Below are 16,474 nucleotides of genomic sequence, written 5' to 3'. Positions count from 1 at the left end.
GAAACTAGACGAGCTAAAGTTACATGAATAGAATTCAATTGGGAATTATTCTGCAAAAGAATTTATCATGTATGATATAATATGAGGATCGCCAAAAACGTATCGTATGACTTTAGGCATGACGAACATATACCAATCTCTATTGATCTAAGTGAAGATCAACTAGATTGAGATCAAGAATACTTATGGTACTTGAAAAGGTACATAGGAATAGTTCTTGATTCAAGGAAATAAAGATATGCTAAATATTGATGCTACACGCATAAACACTGGTAAAGGATCAAGCAAGATTCCTTTGGAGTTAACCATTGACAAGGACGAGCTAAAGAGCATCGTGTTTTGAAATGGCAACATGGATCGGAGACCATGAGTTGTTGCGTGGGAAATTAAATATTAATTTCTATGTTCTAAGATACAGCTGGAAAGTCTTCCACATATCTGTAAACTGCTTGGATAAGTAAATTCAAACAAAGCATCACTAGCAACCTAAACAGTTGAAGTTAAAGTACTTATTGCCTAAGAAGCAATAAAATAGAGTTTTTTATATTAATGAGTTATTCATTGAACTTGGGAAGATCACATGTCTGTTGACTTAATGGTTCTTCATTGCAAAATGCGTAGAACCACTAATGTAGCAAGAAAGACTAGATCACAAAATAAACATACTCAAAAGATCTTATCATCATATCTCGAAGAACATTCGATGAAAAGGATATTAAGATTGGCAAAGCATGATAACTAAACCTATGCAACAAGTGAGAGGCAACACTCACATTGTAGCACTGGAAATCAAGCATAGCTTTGAAATCCATGAACTGTTTTAAAGATGGGTTTGAGGCCCATGGTTGTAAAACATTGGGGTTGAACATTTATCATATATGAAATGTATTTTCATATTCCATTTAATCTTGGTTTAGTATTAAATGATGAGTCCCTTCAGTTTGACGAAATATTCAAGATAGAATGTCAGGACCAGTCCTGTGACTAAGAAATGTCTATCAAGTGAACTTGAATGTCAAAAAGTTGAAAATGGTCCCTGGTCGGAGTTTTCTATAAAGATGGACGCATAGAAAACGTTAGACGACTAGAATGCAAGATGACTAGTAGTTCTGTTTCTTGAACTATGTGGACATGGCAATGTCGTAATCATTTGAATAGATACTTACTTTGGGAAGACTAGTATCGGACAGACCTATGAAACTTTACTGTAAGAGATGAAAATCTGTCATAAGTAAATTTCATTAAAATTATTAGACACTAAATCCTCAATACCTGAGTGATTTGAGATTACTTGTTTGAGAACTGGTTGCTTTGACGTTGACCAACCGTCGCACCGTAAAAGGAGGCATTAAAGGCAACGCTCAGGTAATCACCTATCAAACGAAGTCTAATCTTAAGGTCACAAGATTGGGATTGTCCTCCCATAAATCGGGATGAGATGCTAAAAGTTGTACAAGGCCACTCGGAGAGCTAGAAACTGTAAAATGCATGGCCGTGCTCGGATGAATCATAGGCTATGATTATCTGTTTATTTGATCAGTTGAACTCTGAAACCGAGAAACACCTCTGGACATAATAAGGATGACAACTCTTACCTTATGTTCAAGAGCAAGCATCGAGCGACGAAGGAATTAGGAAATGCACACTTGTCCCTAAGGACAAGTGGGAGACTGAAGGAAATAATGCCCTTGGTCCAACTATGCATTTAATGTTAAGTCTAATAAATGCGGTTCAGTATTAATTAACAAGTTAATAATTCAGTGAGATCAAGTGAGCTGAATGCCTAGCTAGAGGCCGCTTCAGTTCAAGTGGAATTAATGATATTAATCCACAGCTTACTCTTGACTGAACCCGTAGGGTCACACAAATAGTACGTAAACGGATCAAGTATTTAATGGCATTAAACACTCAATCTATGGATATTCGGAATCGACGGATCTTGGTTTCAGTGGGAGCTGAGATCGTCACAAGCAAGAAATGAATACTCCGAAAACGATGATATTGCCGGAAACGAAAATATGGATCATATCGGAAATATAAATATTATCCAAGTCGTAGATGTTGCCGGAAACGGAAACATGGTACGTATCGGAAAATATTATTGGAAATGGAAATATTACCGGAATCGGAAATATTGCCGGAAACGGAAATATTGTCAGAATCGGAAATATTATCGGAATCGGAAAATAATTCCGGAAACGGAAATATTAAATATTTGTTCGAAACAGAAATTAATTCCGGAATCGGAAATATTAAATATTGTTCGTATCGGAAATGAATTCCGGAACCGGGAATTTAATCGGAAGCGCATCGTACGAATTAGCATCGGACGAGGCTTGCTAGACGAAGGCCCAGCACGAAGCAAGGCCCGCGCCCAGCAAGCCAAGCGCCCAACACGAAGGCCACAGCCTCGCCAGGCCCAGCGCAAGGCCAGGCCCAGCAAGGCCGTAGGCGCGCGCGGAGTAGGTGCTCGTGGGCTGCGAGCAGCGACTGCTCGTGTGGGCCGCAAGGCCTGCGCGGGTGGTGCAATGCTCGTAGTCGTGCAACACTCGTGTTCGTAACGAATCCTAATCCTATTGGAATTCATGCATTGATTAAATGCTAATCCTAAAAGATTAAATTTATTATTTAGAGTTCTAATAGGATTCTAATTAATAAATCCATATCCTAGTAGGATTACAAATCCTTTTCCATATCTCTAGAAATAAGTGCCTAGGGTCACAATTTATAGATACAATTGAAGTATTCTAAAGGTAAGATTTTGAAGCAAAAATCAGCCAAACACTTGCAACCTATTAGCAGAAAATCCTAGTAACCTTAAGGGCGATTCTAGTTAGTCAAGCTTAAGGCGGATCCGGACGTGCTGTGGACTAACTACGGAGGGACAACACTTGGAGTCCTAAAGACTTGTTCTTGTTCGGTTCGGGCGCAGCTAGGGAGGGCACGCTACAAAGTGTATGCATCTAAATTATGCTAAATGATTATGTGTAAATAATATGTTTCCTGGCTTTATGGTTTTTCCGCATGATTTATGTTTTGTCATATGTATCATAAACTAACAAATTTACTCTTCAACTTCTTCCAACTTCTGATTGGTCCCTTCGGCAGCGATCTGAACCACTCTCCCGCCACTCCAGTCATCGTGGTTGGGAAGTACTTGCACCAACAAGCTTCGGAGTAGGGGCTCAGGAACATTTGCTGCTCGTAGGAGATGACATGATCCCTCGGATCCGTGGTCCCGTTGTATGTAAAGTGTGCTGGCAGCCTAACCTTTGGGATCTCCTCCATGATCAGCTCATCTGTGAACGGGGAGGACGTTGGGTTCATGATTCTTTTCCCGAGCCTAGCTCTGATGCCATCACTTGTCGGGGTTCTGTTGTTAGAACGCTCGGGTGTGCGTCGGGGGCTAGGGGTTTGATCATGCCTCCTGTCTCTCCTTCTCGCCGACCAGCTACTGACCTCGGGTCGTTCGTTGGATCTGCTTGACTCACCTAGCCTGCTATGAACCGATGGCCTCAACCTGCTGAGTACCGAGCTTCGGATCCGAGTGTTTGGGGCGGTCGATTTACTTTGGAGAGCTGATGGAGTAGGTGCTGGCCTTGCGAACCAATCTGGCTGCTATTAAGCCCTCTTTTGAGTATCTCACGTGCTTTCCATCCACCTCGATGTCAGGTGAGTTCCTGTCATGGAAGGAAGCTCTCGTTCGAGTCTGGAAACCTCTTCATTGGGCGGCATGTTCATCCGTCGCTTAGTTCTCCTTTCCTCTCGGCGGTCGTTTGCCAATCCCTGCTCCTTCTCGTTGAAGAGAAAGTTTTGCATGATGGTCATGGCCGCGTTGAGTTCTTCCCGGGATGGAATTATGGGTCTTGCAGTCGTGGCGGTCGTAGCCCTACTTGGCTGTGTCCCCGCCACTGACCGTGGCTACATTTTCGCTTCAGATTCTGAATCTGTGCAGACAATCATGTCATTATCACCGTTGTTGATATTTTTGTTATCCATTTTCAGAGCAAAGATGGTTGATTTTTTCAAGGCTTTGAAGTGTTCTTCCCCAGAGACGGTGCCAAATTGTTCCGGTGTTGAAACAATGGGCTTCGAATGAAGGCCCTTTCTGTTTGTGTTGAAGATCTTGCTTGCTTGAATGGGTTGTGTTTGGATTCACCTGCACAATGACTAAGTTACTAGCCTCGGGGGTGTTTCCGAGGAAAGCCCCTCCGATGCCTAAGTAAGAACGATGCTCGGGTTCTAGAGAGAAGTTCTCTAGAGAGTAGTCTTAAGGCGGTAAATTGGACGTAGCTTGAGGTGTTAGCCTTGGCGGCTTATTTATAGTGTTTGTGTAGTAAATGCCCATAGGTCATTTATTGCTATTGGGCCTTGGGCCTTTGTTGGTGGCTGACCAGCCATGTTGAGTAGAAATGGGTTTGATGTTGTTGTATTGAGTCATTGGGCTTTGGACTTAGTGGTCCAATTGGTATCCAATTGGGAGCCCAAACAACATATATATATATACATAAGATTTATTTACAGTTTATTGCATATATAATCCCAGGCCGTCTATTAGTTTTATCTAGTTTTGACCACGTTGTTACTTGTCAGCTACTAAGTGTGCAGACTAAAATGGAGTGTCTTTGATTATGAGACAATTTTTTGGGTGTGCACTATGAAATATGTCTGCATATTGCTAGGCATTTTGATTTCAAGAGGCAGGAAATAGTATAACCTACAAGAATCTGATGTTAGTTAGTGAAAACTCGTTTGGTAATTTCAATTTCCATATAGTCATGCTCCGTTTATAGTTCATATGCTACAATGGCCTATGGAGTATCCACATACTGCTAATGCTTAACAGCTTACATGCTTCTTTACTGCTGTCATGGACAGGGTTTGATGTGCTAATCCTGATTACTTAACAATGCATATGGTTTAGCCGTCATATAGGGAAGGGGGGGAAAAGGGTAAAGGACAATGAGGTTGACTTTCCTTTTATTCGTAGGATTTGGTTTACTGAATATTACAAAGTGATTATATGTTCTACCTATCTTCTAAATTTTATCGTGGGCTATTTTTTCAGAGTTATTGTACTCTTGTTTTATGTTTAACTATGGTGCTCTATTTACCAGCATGGTGAAAAAGTATGAGTGCTCTGGAAATAAATGGCTCCAAAACTTGTACACCATTAGAGAGTTTTAGTGCCCTGCTTATTCTAAAGACTACTTTTCTGGAGGAGTTTTGTCTTCACAAAGGAGTGAAACAACTAATAACTCTGTCTCAAGAAGGCTCCATAAGACTCATGGTCTATGTGATTTTTACAAGTGTTTCCTTGAAGTGGTTGAGGAGTGGAGCAGTAACGAGAATGTTGATGATCACCAAAGTGCGATTGAGAATCGATATTTAGCAGCTGAAGGGGTGGGCATACTTGATAATGCAATGGAAATTTATAATATCGACATATATCTGCATTTTGAGGCGAACTTTCTTAAAAGCATTCCCTACATTGTTAACATCGTCAGGTTTCTCACGCCTTTGTATGAATACCATGTTAAACATCCTAAGAATGATTTAATTATGCACATCGTGAAGTTTGATCAGTCAAGGATATCAGTCGACTGCACCTGCAAATACTTCAGTGAGGTTGGTGTCCTTTGTTGGCATTCACTCCGTATTCTTCATCTTAATAATGTTATTTCAATCCCTAAGAGGTACATTTTAAAGAGATGGACAAAGGGTGCTATGTGCCACAAGGTAAGTGACAGTGTTACACAAGTGTCAGGAGTCGTCCCGTCTTGTGTTTGGAGGCTGCAAAATACGAGAAACTTGATTAGCGTAATAAACTCAAGCCAACATGACTTAGCTTCAAGCAAAGTTATGGAATCGGCTTTCATCGAATGCAAGCAGAGGGTTGAAATTTTAATTGGTGCAATAGCAGAAAATATTGCAGATCAAGAAGGGGAGAGTATGGTAGAAAGGGAGTGTATGCTTGAGCCAACTACTCAGGGGGTTGAGAGTGTATTTGAAGGTGAGGGGATAGATGTACCAACTACCTAGGGGGGTGATGGAGTAAATGAACAAAAAATCAAGAATCCGAAAAAAAAAAAAAGGAAGAAGGGGGGGGGGGGGAATGTAAGACTAAAAGGGACTCAAGAAAAGGTGTGCAACAAGCTAAAAGCTAGGAAACCTCAGGCATGGAAGAAGAAAACAACAAGGGGAGTTACGAAGATGAAAGGCAAAGCTCATACTTCATTACATGTAATGTTCATGAACAATACACTGTATGGCCAATACATGTGTTGCATTATGTTCTTATATTAATTATTTAACTGAAGTCCCATTTTTTTGATAGGAGTACTTAGATGTTCCCGATGGTTCAAATGTGGCATATCCGACAAATTTTGCTGGAGATCTGGAGCTTTTTGCACCTGATGACTATTTTGGTGTTAACCTTACACCTTTCAAGAATTAGTTGCGTCTTTTACAAAAAATTATTAAGAATTAGTTATTAATTTATTTTTTGAAGGTTTTAATTATTTGTATGAAAAAATAGTTTGGTATGATTTCTTCGTAGTACAAATGTACTAGAATAACTCAATATTGTATAAAAATAAACTCAAACTCGAAAAAGTATGAAAGACCTAGTTGCATATTAAGATCTTACCCTAGCACGTATTTGTCAGATGGGTCATTGATGTTTACCCATTCCTCAATATCAAGGTCACTAGGTGGAAATTTTCCACCAACTTCCATGTCCCAACACATACTCGCCAGCCAAAAGGAAAGAAATAAGCGAGCAAAGCTCAAAAAAATAAACAAGAATAGTTATCACTCCATTAATTTGATAAGATCGATTATCCAAGATGGAACAAATGCCGAATTTATTAATTTAACATTGTTGCATAGGATAGCTTTTGAATACATTTTGTGCGAGTCCAAACCTCTGCCTAAATACAGAAATGTTTTTTGTTTTTTTTGACCTTTATATATTTTCGGAAAAGAGAACACTCTTGAGTTTGATCCTTTGATAAGACTCCACTGTACCCAGTACCATTGTCAGACATAAATTTAACACCTAATGATACGGCGACTTGAGTATGATCCTTGAAAATTATCAAAGCACTAAATTTATTCACAAAAGTCTAATGTGCAGACTTTAGCTGTGATGTGATTAAGTGTACCACTTAGCATACACATTGCTCCAGGAACATAATCTTCCCTCATACGGGTCAAACTGCTCAGACCATCAAATTGTACACACTATGTAAAAAGAAAGAACACAGGGGTATATTCAACTTGTTATTTTAAACGTAAAAAAACACTCTACATCTCTAAATCTCAATGCATACATTGTGTAAAAACAAAACCATATTCTTTGTTCACCAAATTCGGGGATCTATTATCAAGCTAATGCATAATCCCAAAAAAGAACATACAGGGAAAAAAAAAAAAAAAAAAAAAAGAAGAAGAAGAAGAAGTAAAGAAGAACCTATCATAAAAATAAAAACATTGTTTCTCCAAAAAAAAAACTTGCAATAAAAATGTTCTCTAACTATTGTTATTGTGTGTGAAACACGAAGCTTTTACATTTACATCAGCCATCTTCTGGTTTTTCTTGCAATAAATGATTTCAGCAGAGTATTTTAATCTCAGTTGCTTCAAGATATCATCCTAAAATTATCAAAAATTTCAACCTTTATTAGGGGAAATGTACACTAGTTTCTAAAGGAAAGAATATAAAACATTAGAGAAGGTTATCTTAGATATGTGTATCTTTTCAAAAAAAAAGTAAATAAAGAGTTGGTAAAGGTACACAAGCTTACATTGTCCGGTTCCAAGCCACATTTCCATTTCTCTTTAGCATGGTAGGTTTCCATGTGCTCCATTGTATATATCCACAGTCGGAATTGTTTTTATTGTTTCTCCATGGCATTTCAATTATTCGCACACTGTACTGGGTCAATGGTCTTTTTAATTTATGTCTTGCGCTATTGAAGTGTATGGAGAATGCTCCTAGCTACAAAAATGTTCCAACGATTCAAGAAATACATAAAGAATTTTTAAAGTATTTAAAATTAATAGTATTTTAAAAGATAACTTACAAGTTTTTCAGGATAATCATAATACTTGTTTTGTAGCTTCCATCCTTCCTCTGGGACATTGTTGTCCAAAATGTACAAAGTTTTGTCCTTGATATTTATGCACATCACATAGCAATGTTATGGTGCATACACTGGGGAAAAAAATCTGAAACAAGATGGTGTACATTATATTGTCAAGTACCTAAAATTCAACGGAATGCATTGTAATTAATGACAAACAAGTGATGAGAAAAATAATTACTAGACTATAGACTTTAAGGGAACTAATATTGTGTTGTTCCATATTATATGAACAACATCCTTTAAAATTTTGTAGACTTGCATCATAGCTATTTTTACTTTTTCCTCCTGTCTCATAGATGTGAATAAGGAGATTCTATATGTTATGACCAAAGGTTAAATAAACTCAAGGTGATGATATGGTTTACTAAATAAAGGGATAAGTACAACTTACGAAAGCTTCGGTGGGAAAAAACATTCTTTTCCCTCTCTTCCTTATCTTGTCCCTTTCGTTGAGGATGTATGCCCACGAATCAATTATATCGTTACATATAAATACATTAGCTCCCATAGTTTTAAAGTACTATATGATAAGCAAGTTGACTCCATCTTCGTACAATTCCTCACTATCATACAATAAAAACAATTTAGTTATTGGCCAATAATTTAAAGGTTATAGGTCAAGAAAAATAGTGCAGCTAAATGATTTTATAAAAAAAATAAAAGAATGAACAATTACACATAGTATAGGAAAATAACAACTCATTACGTACTCTCCATCAAGGTCTGGGAAAAAGGCATAATCCAAAATGCGATTTCTTTCTTTCTCTTTCCCATTCATCAAATGAGAGTACTGGACAAAAAACGGGGACCTAAAAATTGATGGTAGCTTTCTTGCCCTTTTTTCATTGCATCTTTCATAATCTTCGTGTTCTTCCATACTGTTTCATTACAAAGAAGAACATGCAGTTAATGCATAAGAACATAATGTATGAAATAAAAGAACACCAAATCATATCACAAATGCATTTAAAATATTACCCTTGATCTTGACAGTTTGGCACATTGTCACATATTTTTCCATTTACTACCAACTCGTCATTCTTTAAGAGGTCGTCATAGTATGTTGGATCACACTCAATCATATGGACTGGTGAACTAGAATCCACCGTCAAGTCCTGTTTATATTCAAAATTTGTGTCATCTTGTTGATATGATTGATCTAAAATAGGAACTTGCTGGAGTACCTGGTTTTGCATGGATACTTGATCTTGACCAGTTTCTTTCCTAACTATTTCATCCATGATATTTGCGAACCAAATAGAAGAATACATATCATTGTCTTGACTAAGCAATGACCTGCTCCTAACTTGTTGGGTGAAAAGATGGAATTCAGAGGGAAGTTGAGTACTGGAGCACCTCGACCACATCTTAGCTAAGTTGAACGCCATGTCTTCCTTGAATATATTCACTGGCGATAGTTGCTCCCCAACTGCTAGGAGGTTGGTGAGTTTAACAAAATCATTGGAAATTATGGTTGTAACCTCACCAAATTGTTTCATAAACTCCTTGAAAAAATCAAAGAACACATAATAAAATAACAGCAAAAAAAATACAAAAGAACACAACAACCAACTAGAAAGAACATAGCAATGAAATAAAAGAACATCACAAAGAATATAAAATAACCGCTTATAGTGAGCCCAAAACTCATACAATTTTGCAGATTCTAAGCTTTAGTAGAGCTGCTTATTGTTTTTCAGAAGAGCTTCATATTTCCACGCAATTTAAATGGTGGACCAGGGTGCACAGTCCTCTACGTGCACCCTCTCCAAAACTACGTCGTTTTGCTTATTTTTGAATTAAAAATAATAAAATAATAAAATTAAAAAAACGAAATTAAACAACTCCAGATTGCTTGCGCCCTATATATTTGGAATCTAACAAAAAAACAACAACCAACAACCACATTTTTTTAATTCAAAAAAATTAATTAAAAAAATGGTTGCATATTTGTTACGCCCTAAATGTTTGGAAATACATTACTCATCAGTATACCATTCTCCCAAGTTTTTCTCTCATATAGTGGTTACTGAAACAAATAAGAAAGTAAACGGCAATGACAAGTTCAAGCTTTAAGGAACCAGGTGATGTTCATGGAAATGATGATTACGATGATACTGAAGATCAAACCGATGAATTTGTTGACAAAAACAAAGGTACTACTATTATAATTTCCCAGAGGTAAATTGGGCTTCCATAATTGTAGGGCTTTTTTTTTGTCCTTCCGGCGAAGTATTTGGATTTTGAATTCCCCTACGGGTTTTGTAGGTTTTTGAATTTCGAAGGATTCACCACCAAACAATATTTAAGGGTCCGGTTTGGAAAGACCAAAGTTGACTCTTGTGGATAAGGCATTGAATCTTAGAAACGGATGGGTGAGATCCGGGCAAGTGAACGAAATTCTTATTTTGTGAGCTTTTGAAATTGCATTCGAGTACATGACAAGAATCGTTTTTGAATAATCCTAGTCATAACACTAAGTTGGTTTTAGCATGCATTTTAGAACATAGAAATTGCTACTTGTACGTGGTCACTTCTCTTTAAAGTTAATTAAAGGAACCTAAGGCCGGTTTGTCCAAGAATTATCTTTGTTAAGCGTGATGTAACCTTTTGTATGTTATTGAATTTAGCATGTGAGGTGATAAAAGCAATAAACACGTAAAGCATCATCACAAGATAGTAGGAATTATTGAAATGCGTACAAAACCACATCACCTTAAAAAATGTGAGTAAAGAGTGCGGAATTGAAATTGCAAAAGTAAAGGTGCGATATTGAAAGTGCGTTATTGAAATGCGATATTGAAATGCGGTATTGAAAGTGCGATATTGAAATGCGATATTGAAATGTGCGATATTGAAAGGCAATATTGAAATTGTATTATTGTACTTCAGATTCGAACGCCAAAAAATTACTTAATAATAAGTGTGCCCGACACGGATTAAATTCTAAAAATCTCAACTTTAGATGAGTTGCTCATCATAAAGCATCTTTGATTTTGGTTATTGAAATAGAACTTGCATATAGAACTTGAATATAGAACTTGAATATTGAACTTGAATATTGAAATTAGGAGTCTTGAATCACAAACTCTATTTATGATTGATGATCTATACAAAATGCAATATTGTTTATTTGTAGGTGATTGACTGGATATTTATAGTTGTAGATTATGTTTAAATAGATTTTTATTGTATAATGGTAACAGTTGACTGTATATTATATAATTGTTAATGTATTACGAAAATAAAATGTTGATTGTATATGTGGCTAGCCAACATTTAAAATCATATCATTGCACTTGAGGCTTACATTTAATAGCATTTTCGTAGTAAATCCATCAATTATTAACTAAAATACCATTTAACCAATCAATTAGATTAACTCGAAAGACATTGAAGTACCTTGTTTTTTAAATCACTCTCTACGCTTCATAAAAGCTTCATTTATATATAGTTCAAAACCTATATATGTCCAATGTTTAAACTTAAAATTTTGTTATAAATGATTCTTTTGTTAGATTTTTCAAGCTCTTGCTAATAATAAATAGGACATGGAGTAATTTGATGGATTGTGAATAAAAAATTACATTCCATTTACTATGGATTGTGAATAAAATATTAAATTCTATTAACAACTTCTCTAAGATTAGAGCCAATGGATGACCCAAAATTTTGGGTCATCAAATAAATAAGTATTTTTTACCCTTCCAACTCAACCATGACCAAAGCTTATGACCAACAATGCTCAAATATGCCCAATGGTTGCCCAATTTATTTTGGTCACCATTTTATCTCTCTTACTTTTATCCTACCCCACCACAATTCTCTCTCTCCTATTGCATCATAAAACTTAAAATAATTACTAATAAATGCATTAAACCTTATTCTTAATTAAATTATGACTTATAATTAAACACTAATCAACATTAGATAAATATTTAATTAAAAGTTAACAAAGAAAATATAGTTTAAAACGAAAGTACATTATAATAAGATACGAATACAATAATACGAGAACACACCTTAAAAGGATACGACAATACATATGATAAACATAACATAATTTATAGAAATTAAGCATAATGACTAAAGACAAATATGATTATAGTTACAATATCAAGTCCGTTACTCCCTATTATTACCTTCTTCCCTATTATTACCCCCATATTTGAGCCACAAATGTTCTACCAGATCCGACTTGAGGGCTCTATGCATAACTTCGTCACGAACTCGAACTCTATTAGACATGTAAGTATCCAAATTTGCTATCCTCTCAGCACCGTTGTGAAATTGAAATGGTTCTCCATTATTTCTTTTGTTCGAGGATGAAGGTTGTTCCACGGCTTGGTCATACTCACTTGGGTCCTTATAATTTAAATATGTATCTCGTTCATCCTCAACAATCATGTTATGTATAATAACACAAGCTATCATAATTTTTCCAAGCATTGATGTATTACGAGCTAGAGCAGGTTGACGAATTATTGCGAAACGAGCTTGAAGTACCCCAAATGCACGTTCCAGATCCTTTCGCCGACTTTCTTGTAATTTGGCAAAAAGACCTTCCTTTTCGTTTTGGGGGAGGGATATCGTTGGAATGAATGCTGCCCATTTTGGGTATATACCATCAGTGAGATAATATCCCATATTGTATTGGTGGCCATTCACGACATAGTTAATAGGTGGTGCGCGACCTTCAAAGACATCTGTAAATAATGGAGATCTATCAAGAACATTGATATCATTACACCTACCTGGCGTTCCAAAGAAAGCATGCCAGATCCAAAGGTCTTGCGATGCCACAGCTTCTAAAATAAATGTTGTCTTATTAGCTCTTCCAGAGAACAACCCTTTCAATCTGAGAGGACAATTTTTCCATCGGCAATGCATACAATCAATGGAACCCATCATGCCTGGAAATCCTCTTGCTTCTCCAATTTGTAAAAGTCTTGCTATATCCGCTTCCGTTGGCCTTCTGAGGTATTCATCACTAAAGTAAGACACAATCCCTTCAACAAAATGTTGTAAGGAATCTCGAGCAAGAGATGCACTGATCCGTAAGTAGTCTTCAACACTATCAGCAGCGGTACCATACGCTAGCAACCTCATAGCCGCGGTGCATTTTTGCAATGATGATGCACCGAGTCTACCGGTAGCATCCGAACGTTGCTGAAAGAACTCATGGCGTTCTTCCAAAGTTTGCATTATACGGATTAACACATGCTTTTTCATGCGAAATCTCCGACGAAATAAAGATGGGGTGAACACCGGTTGGTCAGCAAAGTAGTCATTCCACAAACGGTCGTTTCCATCATCACGATTCCTCTGTACAAGGACCCTTGGTGCTCTTGGAACTTGATTAGCCATTTGAAAAAATTCAAATGAATTATTCGCCACCATGAACTCATCCATCATCCGATCAACTACACGATTCGCTTGTCTACGTCTTTCATAACGTCGGTTATAATCATTAATAGATTGTTGGTTATTATTATCAGAATTATTGGAAGAGCTGGAAGAAGACTTTGAAGAATTGGTACTTTGGTTTGAGGACATCTTTCACTTCAAGCAAGCCTATTGAAGTGAAAAATTTTAGATTGAAATTAAAAGATACTACGTAGGAGATTGAAGATATTAAAAGATACTAAGAGTGAGTGGAGTGGAGTGAAGCTGAAATTTTTCACTCAATTTATAGAACAATATTGAAGCTATCTAATTCAATAATGAGCATTATGAATACAACCATTTACTGCAAAAATTGATTGATGTGATAAATGGTAGTAGTGATACTTCACTTCATATGGGTCATGTAATGAAGGTGCAGTGATACTTCACTTCATCAATGTCATTATTACCCAACATTGGCATAGCAATAAGTCACAGTGATAAGTCTTGTCACTCAAAATAATGGAGTAATTTTATCAGGAACAATAATAGAGCTATGAAATAATTTTCAAACAAAAAACAATTACATTATTGGAATGTTATGAATTTTAACCCAAATACTAATAATAATTTAATTTAAACATCAGGATTTAGAAAAGAACATTAGAATATTAAACATAAATAACTAACTTAAGCCTTAAGTAAATATTACATTAATTTCATGGGAATAATATCCTCGCTAAATTGTTACGGCGTTCTTGATCTTCTTCCGACAAGTACGGTTTGGCTTCAAGTATCTTGAATAACTCCATATTGATTTTTCGTTGCTTTCGTGCTTCTTTCTCTCTTTCCAATTGAGTCTTTTCAACCTCTCTTTCTCTTTCATATTTCAATCTTTCTCTTTCCATCTCAGTTTCAGATTGCCTTGTAATGTTCATGTTTTCCACAACATCCAACCATTGTTGAAATGACTCTGAAGGAACATTCATCACTTTGTTCTTACCTTTATTTTTGCAAGATCTGTCACTTAAGGGGAACCCAAAACACCCAATATCACCACTGGTTGGTGTATCCGGGTTTGTTGAAGACGAGTAGTTACCAGCTTCATTGATCCGTGATCTCTTTGAGTTGTTTCCTTGGTTTGATGTATTTTTCTTACATGTATCGACAATATTTTCAACTGGCTCCCATCCTGAAGCATTTTTCAAAATATCTCAAGCATGCTTGTCATGAAATACCTTAGAGGTATTTTTTTGTATTGTCAGCCCTATATAGTTTATGTGCTAGCTTCATTTCATCATCATCACATTCACCACTTGCCCTCCTTTCTACAGCCATTGCATATGCTCCAGAAAATTTGGCGCATGAAGCTGCTACCCTTTTCCATCGACTTCTAAGTTGCTCTAAATTTCTTACCTTCAACAAATCACTTTTTATAACCCCTTCATTATATAACTTTTCTTTATATAATCTAACATTATCAAACATTTTTTCAATTTTACCCCAAAATACAGCCCCCTTTTGTTTGGTGTTAGTTTTCTTATTACAACTAACCTCAAGCCAAGCCTTCACAAGGACCTCGTCTTCAGCATGCAACCAAAATCTTCTAGACGATGAATTTGCTCCTCCTTCATTTTCAACATCATCATCATCATCATCATCAACAACATCATCATCGTCATTGTCGTCTTCCGATACCGCGGTTTCTCTGTATGAATTATTGAAACTCGGAAGAACATTTTCACCTTGTGACATGTGAAAATGTTGTGACATGGGAAATGTTGTTTGATCTTGTGAAAAAGTTTGATAATTCTCATAAGTTGAAAATTCTTGTTGTGATCTTGGAGCAATTGGTGAGAAAGAGGTCGGATTGGAAAAATTGAGATTTAGTGATCCATCATTTGGAAACTGTGGAAAATTTTGTGAGTTTGAGACCTCTTGAGAGTTTAGATCAATTGGATAACTAGACAAATTAGGTGTAAAATTTGGATTATTATGGAGCTGTGAAGAATTTTTGGATTTTGGGGGATTTTTTTTCCTACTAGATTTTTCGGTTTTTTCATGAAATGCCCCTGAGGTTTGCAATAATGCACCAAATACCCCTGCGCGTTTCAAAATTCATAAAATACCCCTATTTTTTCCAACTGTTCATAAAATACACTTGGACTTAACGTCCGTTAGTCCTCCGTTAGTAGGAATTTACGTTTTTACCCTTATGTGACTTAAATCCCATTCATCTGCATACTTTCTCTCTCCCACTCAACCCACCCAAACTTTCTCTCTCCTCCCACTGAACCAACACCACTCCTCACCCCGTCACCATCTTCGCCCCCGCTACCGTCGCCAACCTCGGCCAGGGTTTGACTTTCTCTGTTGCACCGTCGATGGCATCGGTGACCCGGTCAACTCTCTATCTCCTCCATTGGCGTTGTCGACGAGTGAGATTTCATCAAGGTGAGAGGCATTGATTAACGGGAGGAGAAGACGGCGGGAGGAGTTGATCCCAGAGCGGAGGAGAGAGAATCACAAAAAATCGGGTTGGCGGAGGAAGAGGAGTTGCCACCATCGTTGGGCGGAGATGACGGAGGAGGGACAACACCAGAAACGTCTGTTGTTGGCGTGGTCATGGTGGGTGAATTCGGCGGCGATTTCGGTGGGAGAAATTAGGGTTTTGAGAGCGGTTTGATCTTGTTCGATCTTCTTGTGGTTGTTGTTGGTGGAGGGGGAGGTGATTGACAGATTGAGCTTGGGTTTCTTGGGGTATGGGCGCCATTTTCAGGGGAGGGGAGAGAATCGGAAGCCATGGGAGGTGGGAGAAGAGAGAAATATGCTTGAAAGCCGCTCAATTTTTGTGAGGTACTGTGTGATGATGGAGTAACTACATTTGGGTTGAAAGGTATTGAAATAATGGGAAGAGTTGATAGTTATCTAAATTCTAA

The 16,474-nt window shown here is 37.1% G+C and overlaps 2 protein-coding genes across 2 annotated transcripts; both read right to left on the bottom strand.

Moving 5' to 3' along the window:
* Positions 1 to 12,275: 12,275 nt before the first annotated feature.
* LOC110785217 (uncharacterized) lies at positions 12,276 to 13,706 on the bottom strand. The gene has a single exon (XM_021989657.1). It carries the CDS (start codon positions 13,704 to 13,706, stop codon positions 12,276 to 12,278), a length of 1,431 nt encoding a protein of 476 aa, XP_021845349.1.
* Positions 13,707 to 14,254: 548 nt separating this feature from the next.
* Positions 14,255 to 15,290, bottom strand: LOC130467438 (glutathione S-transferase T2-like). The gene is made up of 2 exons (XM_056835944.1): positions 14,849 to 15,290; positions 14,255 to 14,727 (listed from the first exon to the last, which is right to left on the bottom strand). Exons 1-2 carry the CDS (start codon positions 15,288 to 15,290, stop codon positions 14,255 to 14,257), a joined length of 915 nt encoding a protein of 304 aa, XP_056691922.1.
* Positions 15,291 to 16,474: the final 1,184 nt, after the last annotated feature.

This window comes from Spinacia oleracea, chromosome 2 (genome assembly GCF_020520425.1).
Source record: "Spinacia oleracea cultivar Varoflay chromosome 2, BTI_SOV_V1, whole genome shotgun sequence".
Lineage (NCBI taxonomy): Eukaryota > Viridiplantae > Streptophyta > Magnoliopsida > Caryophyllales > Amaranthaceae > Spinacia > Spinacia oleracea.
This window is presented reverse-complemented; position numbering and strand designations above follow the sequence as displayed.